Source organism: Chlorocebus sabaeus, chromosome 22 (genome assembly GCF_047675955.1).
Source record: "Chlorocebus sabaeus isolate Y175 chromosome 22, mChlSab1.0.hap1, whole genome shotgun sequence".
In the NCBI taxonomy this organism is placed as follows: domain Eukaryota; kingdom Metazoa; phylum Chordata; class Mammalia; order Primates; family Cercopithecidae; genus Chlorocebus; species Chlorocebus sabaeus.
In genome coordinates, this window is record NC_132925.1 from 18,025,695 (window position 1) to 18,038,469 (window position 12,775).

General features: G+C 38.9%; 1 protein-coding gene across 2 annotated transcripts in view; it reads left to right on the plus strand.

The window, feature by feature from the left end:
- CRYBG3 (crystallin beta-gamma domain containing 3) overlaps positions 1-12,775 on the plus strand; it is a 124,400-nt gene that overhangs the window by 109,932 nt on the left and 1,693 nt on the right. For both annotated transcript variants that reach the window (XM_073009670.1, XM_073009671.1), the window contains 4 exons: positions 3,186-3,325; positions 6,280-6,403; positions 10,695-10,853; positions 11,838-11,997. In XM_073009670.1, the coding sequence (XP_072865771.1) occupies positions 3,186-3,325; positions 6,280-6,403; positions 10,695-10,853; positions 11,838-11,997 (583 nt within the window). The remainder of the gene's footprint in view (positions 1-3,185; positions 3,326-6,279; positions 6,404-10,694; positions 10,854-11,837; positions 11,998-12,775) is intronic.

The following is a 12,775-nucleotide window of genomic DNA, read 5'->3' on the forward strand; positions in this document are numbered from 1 at the left end:
ACTCAGTGATTAGAGATGAGTTTTTATTCCTGGTGCAATCAGTGGTGTCTACTGAGGGAAAATCAATGCTCCTAGGTAGCTTTTCCATCTTAGCTTATGGTCTCACTGCACACAGCAATTGTTACATTCTTTGCCAGTATCCTCTAACTCCTAAATCTGTACTGTCCAACACCATAGCACTAGCCACCTGTGGTTATTTAAATTAAATTTGATTCAGTCCCTTGGTCACACAAGCCACATGTGGCTAGTGGCTGCCATATTGAAGAGTCCAGATACGTAACATTTCTATCACTGCAGGAACTTCTTCTGGAAGATGCTTTAAACTTTCCTTGATCAGCAGACAGTGTTGGCCACATAATGTAAGAGAAATTTATTCACACATTTCCTGATTTTAAATGGAAATTTCTTAGCATCCTTTTTCTATCTTTCCTTTTATTTCAGAGGTGGAGTTCATCCTTTCCAAAGTGATCTTTTTCCTCATGAACTGATGGGAAGCAATGGATTGTACCTCTCCCTCCTTCCCTGGAACATCCTTTTTGCCTTGCAGTATTCAGCTTCTCTCTATTTTACAAAGCATGCTCATAGGCCACTACCCCGTTTCCCTACTGCTCTTCACCAAATTTTTCTAATAGTCTGTACACCTATTATAGCCTATACAGTTTCTCACCACTTACTCTTCAGCCCTTACAACCTAGATTTTAACTTAATTTCTGACATTGTGCTGAAACAGCAGTCATAGGGTTACCAGCTGCCTTCTGATTGTCAAACCCAGATAGCCTTATCTCAGTCACCTTCTTCCTCGACATGGAAATAATTTGATGCCATGGGGCAAGTCTTCCTTATAATTCTCTTCCTCCTTCACTTCTACAGTGTAAAGGGGTTCTGTTTTGGCTGTCTTCTCCTGATTCATTTGTTCAGTCACTTCCACCTCCCATGTTTCATCATCGCCCACCTGTGTATGTCAGTGCAGTTCTAGTTTCCTTGCATTTCCATTTTCTCATCCATGGCTCTAGTTATTACCCACTTTCTGAGAATTCCCAAACGATGTCTGTAAACCTGGTCTTTTCCCAGAACTCAAGATCAAAAGGTCCAGTATATGCTGGACATCTCTGTTAAGATTATTCTGCCTCTATCTCAACATTAAGACATCTGGGCATGCTTTCCTCCTGGTTTGTTTATATATGACAAATTATACCAGCATGTCCCAAGCCGTGACTTTTCACATTTTTCCTCACTTACTGATTCCATTTGTTTGCCTTAGCTAGCATGTCTGTGTTATCACTGTGATATTAATAGTCTTCCTGGCCATCCCTTACTCCTAACCTTCCCCCTAACCCATTTTAGGTCTGGGTCTATTTTTCTCTGACCTCATATATTCCACCAGTACTGGTGCCGTTACTTCCATTCTCTCTATTCTTCACTCATGCTGTTGTTAGACAGATTTCCTGAAGACCATTAAAAAATGCATATACACAACGCAAACATGTGTAATAATTACCAACTTAAAATTAATAATACCAATTTAAAATAAATATTCCCATGGTTGAAAAGTCAAAATGTACCAAAAGGCACTTAGTGAAAAACTTTGCTCCCACTTGTGTCCTTTATCTTCTCTTATGCAGTCTTCCCAACAGGTAGCCATGGTTACCGGTTTATTTTTTAGAAAAATTTTAATGTGTGTACAAGCGCATATATATGTATGTGCACAGAAATTTTCCTTTTCTGCAAATGTTAATATATGAAATATGCTTTTCATACTATCCTTTGTGTTTATTTCTAAAGAATATATCTTGGTGATCTTTCATAAAGAGCTCCTTATTCTTTTTTTACAGCTGTATAAGATTCTTCTGTGTATGTGCCATAATTTATGTAACCAGTCCTCTCTTGATGGGCATTTAAATCATTCCCCACCCTTCACTGTTCCAAACACTGCTGCAAAGAAAAACTCTTTGATAAGTCATTCTTCTCTTATGCAAGTATAAGCAGGTCCCTTGTGAGGATCACTGTGAGAGCCTGTTATTTTCCGCCTGTTCATTTACTGTTCTTTGACCCTCCACTGCCCCTGCTGCTAGTGCTTTGCTTCTTATGTACCGAGTTGCAGTTGCTTCAGCCCACTCATAGTCCTTAGTTCAGAAGCCTTCAAGGACTGTCCGTTGGGAATAGATCTGTCTCTGTCCTGTCAGTGTGGGAGGAGAAGCAAGCAGTGCAATTCACCATAACAAACTGTGGGAGCACTTGCCGCTGTTTCCTGTTGGGCTGACTTGCCGTTCCCCCAACATGTTCCATGTGTTTCTGTTGTCTTGCTTTGCACAGAGTGTTTTCCCTCTGTTCACCATCTTCTTTCCAGATCCACTGCATCCTTTGAAACTGAGCTCACAAGCCACCATATCCATGAAGCTTGATTCCTGCTCCCTTCTGCTAAAAATAATCTAGCTTTCTACTGAGGACTCTAACACAGCATATCTTTTTCTGCGCTGGATTACAATATCTGTGCAGTTCTAATTTAGCTACTCGTTAGTAATTCCCCAGACATAAGGATAGATGGTGCTTTGTTTTGTCATCCCCCCAAAAGTCTCTTAACATGGTGTCTTGCATACACTAATGAATGAAAAAGCAATATTCAGTATATTCTTGTCTGACATGATGGGTTCAAGAAATACTTTTAATGCAGAAATCACCACCATTCTTGTGCATTTCAGCTATTTTTTTTAAATTAAAAATGCCTTTATTCTTCCTCCTAGGATATTTTGAAGAGCTTACCGTCACAAAGTCTTACATTCCTAGTGACTGCTCCTGTGACCTCCTAGAAATGAGGGTGCCATTCCATTCCATATTTATTCTGTTGCCAGCTAAAAGCACTGGCAGGACTAATTATGGTCCATATTACAGTACCACAAGACCTTAATCTGTGATTTGGAATCATGGGTCTCTTTATTATAGCTGTTTTTATTATGAGATTGATTGCTTTTCTGATAACTTGAATTTTAATTTACAAAAAAGTGAATAAAAATTATTAATAAAATCTAATCTTTCCAGTGCAGTTTTGACTATAACAACCTTAGCGAGTAAAGCAGTAAATTCCATGCATTTAAGAATACAATGGATACAGGGTACCCTGTGTTCAGACTGGGATGTCACTGAGATATGGCCACTCCTATGGTGACGACTTCTTTCTCTGCCAATAGGTTTTTGAAGAACCCTCCATCAGCCTTTTTGCTCTGGAGCATTGTGAGGGAAGAGAGTTACATCTAGAAGAGGCTGTGAACTCTGTTCTGAACAAGGACCTGCACTTCTACACCCAGTCTGTGTGGGTAAAAAGTGGACTGTAAGTACGGGAGAAAGGCTTGGTCTGGTTCAGTCACTGTTTTAAGGCAGAGTTGCACAGTTGCAAACCAAGTCCACTGTGTAGTAGTATGCATTCAAGTGGTCTTGAGGAAGAGCCTTTTGGGAGAGAAGGGCTACCATATGGTCACAGCATGTATCATAGAGTAGATCAATCAGATGACTTTACCCAGTTGAACTGACTTTCTTTTCAGAAGAAATTTCAATATCCCAGCAACTTTGGTTAAGACAGTTTCCTGCTTAAGGCAAGTGACTGCTGGCCAGACGAAGTGCGGTGTTGTTTTTTAATAGCTGTGTATTCTAGAGCAGTTCCCTCCGGGGTACTCACTTGCCTGAGGACTACACTGGTTGGCCCAGCCTGCCTACCAGTATTGTTGTTCATCTAGGTTATCAGTCAGTCCAGGTAGACCCAGGGGCCTGTGCTTTTACAAATTACAAAGCTGCCTTTAAGAAAAAATTTAAAATTATGATAGAAATATTAGATATGAATGTGAACATTTAGGACAGAAATTATGAGAAGTCTGCAAGTGAGGGGCCTTGAAGTTGAAGCTCTATTTGCTTCCTGGAAAATCTGCCTCTGAAGCCATTTCTGAAGAGTCCGGCATATAAACCAGTGCCCGCTCCTGCACTGTTAGTGTTCTGGTAGCAAAAGTCAACTACAAAAACACACATAGCTCTTGATGGTTCATTAAAAAGTGGCTTTAAAAGTTTGTCTGTGACTTTGAAATTATGTGATAATCAACTTTGCTGGTTTAAAGAGAAAGCCAATAATACAGGTGGAGTTGAAAATTTAGCAAACTATTACAATAAGTGGCTTTTATATTATATACATGTATAATAGCTTCAATTTTCTTCTGTAAAACATTTTAAATGGTTTGATGTTTATTCAAAACCAATTGATTTATTCTATCTAAGCATAAGATGCCAATATATTATTTAACAATTAACTAAATTTTACATCCCTGTGATATAGGTCTTTCACAACATTTTAATCCATTTCTTTACATTTCTGAGTGAAATTGATATTTGACTCACTTCTGAAAATTTCTCACTTCATTTTTTTCTGGAACACTGGTGCCATTTTATCTTGACATTCTTATTTCTTCTCTTTGGCTTGTTAACCACCTACTCTCACTATTCCAAATTCTCTTTAAAAAGAATTTGAATATGGAGTAAGGAACAGGGAAGGCTGCCTAAGGATTTTCCTAGGTTACAGAACACTGCTTAATGTACAGCCAGCTTCCCTTAGTGGCAGGTTGGGTTTGTTTTGTTTTAATCCCCATGCTATGCCACATCTTTGATCTGTGATGATGTCAGCCATGTTTAAATGCACCATCCCACACAGTTTTCCAACTGTAGAATTCATTTAAATCAATACATAATTAGGTACATTTTCCTAAAATCTTACCTAGATTTTATAACTGAAACTTCCCTGCCTGTTTAAAGAATCTGCGGTGGGAGAGGTGGCCAAGCCTGTCTGTGGTCATGCTGACCTGCCTCTGCACCTAGTCTGATTGATTAGATTTCTGGAGGAAGGAGGGGTCAGGAATGGGCTATCCATTTCGTTCCTCTCTCCAGAATTTGGCCAGGTCTGATCTTGGTTGTGGGGAGCAAGGAGGACTTTTATTAGTGGTGGTCACGTTAAGTCAGTCATCCCTACCCAAGGTTTCATAGCTGTAATACATCAAGCTTTCCTCAGCTCTTCGCTTCTCCCCACAACTTACGCACAAGTTGATATCTTTTCCTGCATTACCTGAAGCACAAGTCCTTAAGGAATATTGCACTTTGTAAGTTTTAGAAGTTTTTCTCTGGAAAATCGAGGGGCTGAAGTTGCTGCCATAGCAGCACAAGCAACCCTCTGTAGCTTGCGTCCTCAGCCCTGGATGACCCTGTTCCTGAGCTCTGGTCCATCTGATAAGCAGGCTGCCTTGCCTGTTGCTGGTGCTCTTTGCCTCATCCACAAGGCTTTACATCCCTTGGTGCAAGCCAGGACAAACCCTGCCATGATTCCAGGTTCTTTAGCAAAATAAAGCAAGGCAGTCATCTCATCCTCCACACGCTTTCTTAAAGCACTGTGTACACTGACCTTGAGTCCTGCTGAGAATTTCAGGTCCTGTTAGTGACTCCGGCACATTCACTTTAGTCATCAAGCTTAGTAATCACCTCAAGTGGTGCTCGGAAGACTTTTTCTGTATAGAGCCAGATAGTCTTTTCAGTTCATGGGTCATTTGTCTGTGTCATAACTACTGAAGTTGCTATGGTAGTGCAAGAGCAGCCGTAGCCAATCCTTAAAGCAGTGGGCATGACTGTGTTCCACTAAATCAGTCTTGAGACTCCAAACTCCAGACTTGAGACTCCAGTGTACTTTTATACACTTTAATGCCACCAGAGTTGAAGGCAAGGGTCTGGAGAAGGATTCTCAAAGGAGGTAGGCCTTGAAGAAAGAGGGTGATGGGGAACTTCTGTGAACAATTCTAAGTAGTCTTGGTGGCTTTGGGGAAGCTGTGGAGGGAGGAGTGGAAGAAGATATGTCTGGAGAGTTCACTGGAGCCACACCTAGAGGCCCTGAAGGACACGTGATGTGACTCTAGGGCAGGAGTGTGTTTTTCTGCTGGTTAGGAGGTTATGGTCTGCCTTTGAATGTTAAAATGCTATGACAATGTTATCAAAGGAATATAGGATTTCAGAGGTGGAGGAAACCTTGCATTCATTTTGGAAGAAAGGAAACCAGCATTGTAACTGGAACCCAAATCTTCTGAGTCTAGGCCAGTGGGCTTTCTCCTACACCTCCCTGATTTTTGTTAGGAAAAAATGTGGTTTTAAAAATCTGCAAACCTAGAAGTTTATGAACGCTATAAGGCAAAGTGCAGATACTTTTGATGAGGGATTGCTTTTTTGTTTTGAAGTACACTACTATTTTCTTTCTTGTTCTCATAGATGGATAGCTTATGAAGGATCCAATTTCTTGGGAAGACAAATCCTACTCAGGCCTAATGAGATCCCAAACTGGACAGCATTCAGCAGATGGAAGACAATTGGTTCCCTCCGTCCTATGAAGCAGGTAAGGAGAAAAGAACTGTAAGATTCCAAATAGCTTGCTTTTGTGGTAGAAATGTCATAAACCACAACATCTGAAATAATGATCATTTAATTTAGTTTGACATCTACATAGTAGGGGGAGTGAATTAGGATGCAGATATCTTGTACATTTTAACCAATTTGTAAGACTGTATCTAAAGTCAACATTGGATTTCAGTTTTCAGTCCAAAGCCTCATTGGCCATGTTCACTTTTCGTGGAAAACTAAGGTATCATAAGTTCTGTGGCAAACCTTGGTAACAGGAATGAACTTTGATACTGTACTAGTTTTAATTTCTAAGCATTTGGATATTCCCCTCCCTACTTATATAATACTCAGGAGGGATCCTGGCAATTTAATTAAAGTAAGTATTTATTGCACACCTACTGCTTGTCAGTCTTCTGTTCAAAAGCTTCCCACTGCACTTAGAATACAATCTACCCCCTACCCCACCTTGCTCCTCCAACCTCATCTCTCACATGGCTGTGTCACAGGCATCTAAGTACAGAGTGCTTTCCCACTAAGACTTTTAACATGGGCTGCACCCTCTGTGTAGTGTTCTTCCCTCATTCTTTGACTAGTCATCCCTGTAAATTCTACTTAAGTGTCAGGTCCTCAAGAATGCCTCCCCCACCTTCCCTCCCAATCTACATTAGATCATAAAAGACCTGGGGGTTCTTTTTCTATAAAAACACTGTATGCCGTTTATAACCCTAGCATTATAGTTGGATTGGGGTCTCTCCCACTCTGCAGAAAACCCTGTGAAGTCAAGGACTGTGCATGTTTTGCTCATTGTTCTACCCCTAGTGCCTGAAACAATGTCTGGAATATTGTAGGAGCTGAGGAACTATTTGTTTAATGAAGGAATGAATATATCAGTGGATGGACCAATGATATTATGCAAAGTATAATGGAAAATATAAAGATAGATGTGATTTCTGCCATTATTATTAAAGCTTACATTTTTGTTGGGTAAAACATGTCCAACTCAAAGCAGTAACATAAAATGCAAAACAATGCATAATTATCCAAAAGCCACAGGCAGTCCCTGGTTCAGAGAAAGGAAGTATCAACATGTTTAGGAGTAGGAGGGAGGTTTCATGGAAGGTGGAAAACCCAAGTGAAACTGTCAGGGGTGTGACGGCCCGTGGATATGGCATTAGTACCTCTCTCTAATCTCTTTAGAACACTATATTGCTTGATTCCAACAACAGTCCTTTGAGGTAGGAATTATTCCCATCTTCTAGTTGGAATAATAAGGCTCTGAGAGAATAAGGCTCCAACTGGAAAATGGGGATAATGATTCCTACCTGTGACAATAGAAGCACATTGACGAAAGTCATCCAAGTGTCAGAACCAGGATTTGAACCCAAATCTACGCTTTAAAATCTGTGTTCTGAAGCAACCACACTCTACGTTCCGTCAGCCTAAGATGAGCACTTAGAGAGTACCACCTATTTCAGGCACTGAGCTGAATACAGCCTAGTGGGTCTAAATGCTGAGGCTCTGATGTTCTGACCTGACACTTATTTAACCCTAACTTAAGTGTTAAATAAATGGTAACCAATAAAATATTAACCTAATTTATCTTCTCTCACCCTCTTCACATGCACATGTGCACACACACCATGCTTATCCCACCACTCATGAGTTCCACACACACCATGCTTATCCCACCACTCATGAGTTCTGTTGGTTCGAATCCTGGCTCTGCCATTTGTAAGCAATGCAGCTTGGTGAGTCACTTCATTTCTTGGCACCTCAGGTTTCTCACTGGTGAAGCAATGATCACATTGCTTACATGTCATTGCTGTGACGGTTGAGTAAGATAATGTGTATGAAGTCTGATATGGCTCTGGCTCATATTACTATGGTAATACACTGATTTTGAAAGTGTGTTTTTTTATTGTTCACAGTGTCTCTTGAGATGCTCTTTTGAGCGATACTGAAACATTAGTGGCTTTCCTGGCAGAGTGTGTGGTACAGGATCTCATGACCTTTACATCTTGCTTATTCCCCACTCCTATCATGTGGAACAGGAAGTAAGCCCACTGAAAAGCCATCGGAAAAAGCAACGTAGAGATAGGAATTCAGTTTAGCTTTTACTAACTACATCATAATGCTGACCCTCTGTTAGAGATTTTAGTAGCTAAGTTCAACACTGAAAATATGTTCCTCATTTTTTAATGGTGGTTCTTTGTTGGGGAAGGATGTCCCTGCCTATTGCTCAGGATTCTCTGGTAAAGGACAGAACAGCCACCTCTACTTTTACAAGGAAGTTGTTTTTTTTTTTTTTTTTTTTAACAAGAATAGTATGCTGTTTTCTTTCTTTGTGCTTTAGGAGCTCCCCGATTCCTCTTCTGATTAAACATTTAATTTCAAAATAATATTTTAATAGATTATTTTTCCTGTTGTTTATTTAGGTCACAGTTTTGAAATCCAACAAAGGAATTCTGAGTTTCTAAAATAGTAGTGTGTGGGTCACATTTAAATTTGTGGTAAGGTTGTTGGTACTGCTTTAGTTCATATTCTTGTTTAGAAATTCAGGACTAATTAAAATGTGATCCTCTTTGAGGCTGGGAATTAGGAAGTCACTAAGGTACTTATAATGTATATCAGTGTTTTTAAGTATAATTACAGAGGAGTCAGACTACAAATGTGTAATAAGGGTAATTAGTACCTTGCTTGAGTTAATTGATTAAAACTGTGATGTTTGGTCCTAAAGTAATTGGAATTCTGTCATCTGTGAAGGTCACGCCTGTTTTCTTATATGTACAAGGTAATGAAAATGTAATAAAGATATACTGAAGCCTCAAGAATTAATAATTGCAGTGGGAAATCAGGCTGAATTATAGACATTTAAGTACACTACTGTTGCGTTGTTAATGTTGGAAGTAGGGATTTGAAACATTTAAAACATTTTGCCAAGTAGACATCTTGTTCACCTGCTTTAAATGGCCAGATAATTTGCCCTTCTATTGGCTTAAGTGCTGAGAATGTGTATTTCCTTAGGAAGGCTTAATTACCAAAATTCAGTTGGCTTCATGTTGATCTATCAAGTTTCAAAAATAGTAGACTGTTCATTGGTGCTTTTACCGTATTACCTATTGCATTTACCTAAGCACTTATGTTTCTTAGCATGAAAGTGCTCTCAAGTAAGAGACCATTTGTTATTACTAAGCCAGGGTCCTAACTGGGATGGTAATGAGATGAACCAAAGGTGGGGATGTTGGGTGTCATGTATCTTATTACATTAAGGCTGGAGGCCTAAGTCATAGGGCTGAAATAATGGTTTCTGTTGTGCTTCGATTATGTCCCCTGCCTTTCATTGTCTTACACGGCCACCTTTGCAATTCGTCTCGTATTCCCTGTGCCTAAGAGCAACTAGTGCATTTCAACATAGGTCTGAGAGCATCCTAGTTAAGAGGAACCTGGCTTCTTTGCATCTGTGTTCACCTTATTTGTAAAACTAGGGTCATAATTGTACTTTCTTAATAGGTTTTTGTGGTTATTCTGAAAAATAACAATGGCACAGAATGCATTTAGCATGCTGCTTACACATACTACATGTTCAATAAATATTAGCTATTCTCCTTAGAGGCAAGTCCCAGGTTTAATATTTTAAAACTTTTTATATGTATCTTAAAACTTCCAGGCCAAGGGGACGAAGTCCTTTGTTACACAATTTTTGAGTATGTCAGTATAGTCATTAAACGTACATGGTCTCTACTTTTGAAGAAATAAAGGTCCTATGTAAACAAGTAATCACAGCTACTAGGGCCCTCAGCTGTCTGGGTTTTTCAAGACATCCCAGGGCCAACTTAATGGCATTTAGTCATAGCTCCACAGTATGTCTGATTGTCTTTCTGAAGTTGTTACAAAATCCTTGTAGGTAATACCTTACCCTTATTCTAACTGGCCTACCTCCCTCAGCACAGCTGGGACATACTAGTTATTGAATGAAACTCATGTCCCTAATTCTTTACCACCTCACTCCTCGCCACATGGAATTCTAGTGAAAGAAACTTTTACTTTATGCTGTTCAAAAGGGCCCTTTTCACAAAGTGTAATAGAGACTGTACAATTTAAGCTTTGTGCTCCATGGCCTACGGATTTACCATATTTATTTATGCAGATTTACTAAAGGGAATAAGAGTGAAACTGATATAACTAAGATAGTTACCTCTCACTTTCCCTCCCAGCTTTCCTCCTCTGGAATTATTCACTTCCAGATTCAAAAGTTTATTTCTAAATGGCTGTTTCTCCTGTCATAGCCTGCAGTGTACATCAGAATAAAGAACCGTGCCCAGGATGAATATCTGACAGTCACTGGAAATCTAGCAGACACCAGGGCAACATCTGTGTGCATTTCTCCCTATAGTGGAAAGGATACTCAGATCTGGCACTACTGCCGAGGACTCTTTAAATCCAAGGTAAGCAATCCCACTGATACAGTGCACCACTTTCTGGCCTCAGTTTTTTGTTTTGAAAACTAGAATCTTGTCAAATCAACTGGCATGATAAAACAGTGCAACTTCTTAGAAACAGGTGTTGATTATAAAAATACTGCCATATATTACTAAAACATTTATATAAAATTGACTTAATTTTTTTATCTAGATAATCCAGTTTCAATTTTTAAGTAAACACAAAGGTTATCACATACTATGGATATACCTAAGTGATTTTTTATTTACAACCAATGGTATAAGTCACCAGATCTAAGCTGGACAATGTGCTTTTGCAAGATATTCCTTACTTGATGGCCCAGATAAAATCAGCTATCTCTGATTCTAAATAGGTTGAAACCCTTTCACTTTCAAAGTATACAAAAGAAGCAGTAGAAAAAGAAAGCTGTTATTGGAAGAAGCTTAGAAAATAAAATTTAGGGGTGTTCTTTTCTATGACCCTCCCATTATGTTTAATGCATTGGGAATAGAACACTAGTTTTAAAACATTCAAACTGTGTTTTATTGTATCACCAATGGATTATCTACTTTTTCTCATGCTTCAAAAATGAAAAACATTTAAAAGTAATTATTATCTGGATATCTTTAGCCCATCATGCAATGTTTTCGTAAGAAAACCAAGTTCAGCATAATACATTTTAAGCAAACAAGGATTTAACATTTAATTCCAATTCAGCAAATCTTTATTGAACATCTGTGTCAGATGTAGACATCCTATTAAAAACAAGTACCTCTATTTCAGTTGGTTTATTTCTGTACCATCTCCTACCCACAGCCATAAAGAAGACATTAAAAAAGGCTTACTGAAATTATACTATATAGTATTTTTTTTAGACAAGACATACATACTTCATGTCTATGATTTGTTTACCTAAGAGAAAAGGGACCTAATTCAACTTACTTTAGCAAACACAGTACTGCCAATTAATCATTTCTTAACCCTTTTAGGCCAGTGATACATGTCTTGATGTCATTGGTGGCCGGGACACACCTGGAGCTAAAGTAGCTCTATGGACTGAACATGGGCAATTCAGGCAGAAGTGGAGACTGAATCAAAATGGAACTATCAGCTCTTATCTCAGTGATCAACTTGTCCTCGATGTTAAAGGTGGGCCTTTAATGATACCCAATGTTGGGTCCCTGGATATTAGTTTCAGTTCCACATCTCCTCATTTTGGGTAAAGGACATCCTTATGTATAAGAGAAATGTTACATCATTTAAAATTATGCTTGGAAAAAAGTTAACATAGGCAGTTATACAAACAAAACAATTAGCAGAAAAAGCCAAACAACAAAGCTTAGGGTTTTTGTTCGTTAGTACAGTTGTAAAACTTGCATTTGCTACATGAACTCAGAACAGTTCTAAATTTGAAGCACCATAAACCCATGAATATCCTCTGTTTCTTAGAAACATCTCCAGCTTTTCGCCAGGAATTGCCATGGTCCTTCAAACACTCAGCTCTAATTTATGGTAGGCCTCAATTAACCTTGTTTTTGAATTCAGCAAGGTCAGGGCCAGTATTATTCATGGCTGTTGCTTTAATTGGGTTAGTCAGTTTTGTTGGTGTAGAAACAAAAACACAGTACCTGACATTCAGCCAGAGTTCTCTCAGAGCACTCTGTTCTAAAGAATCGCATTGTTAAGGCATGCCGCTTATACAATCATGTATTATACCTTTTAGTATTTCAATTTGAGTCATAATAAGGTCCAATTTGAGGTGAATAATGGCTAAGCCTGTTCAGACTCAGCTTCCCATTTCAGACTTCTTTGTAAATGACACATTAATCCACTGAAATGGTGAGCTGAACAGAAGCTTGTGAAAATTGTGAAATTGCTAAGCACCTGCCTGAACAAATAATCTTTTCTTTTGGAATTTCTATGTTAG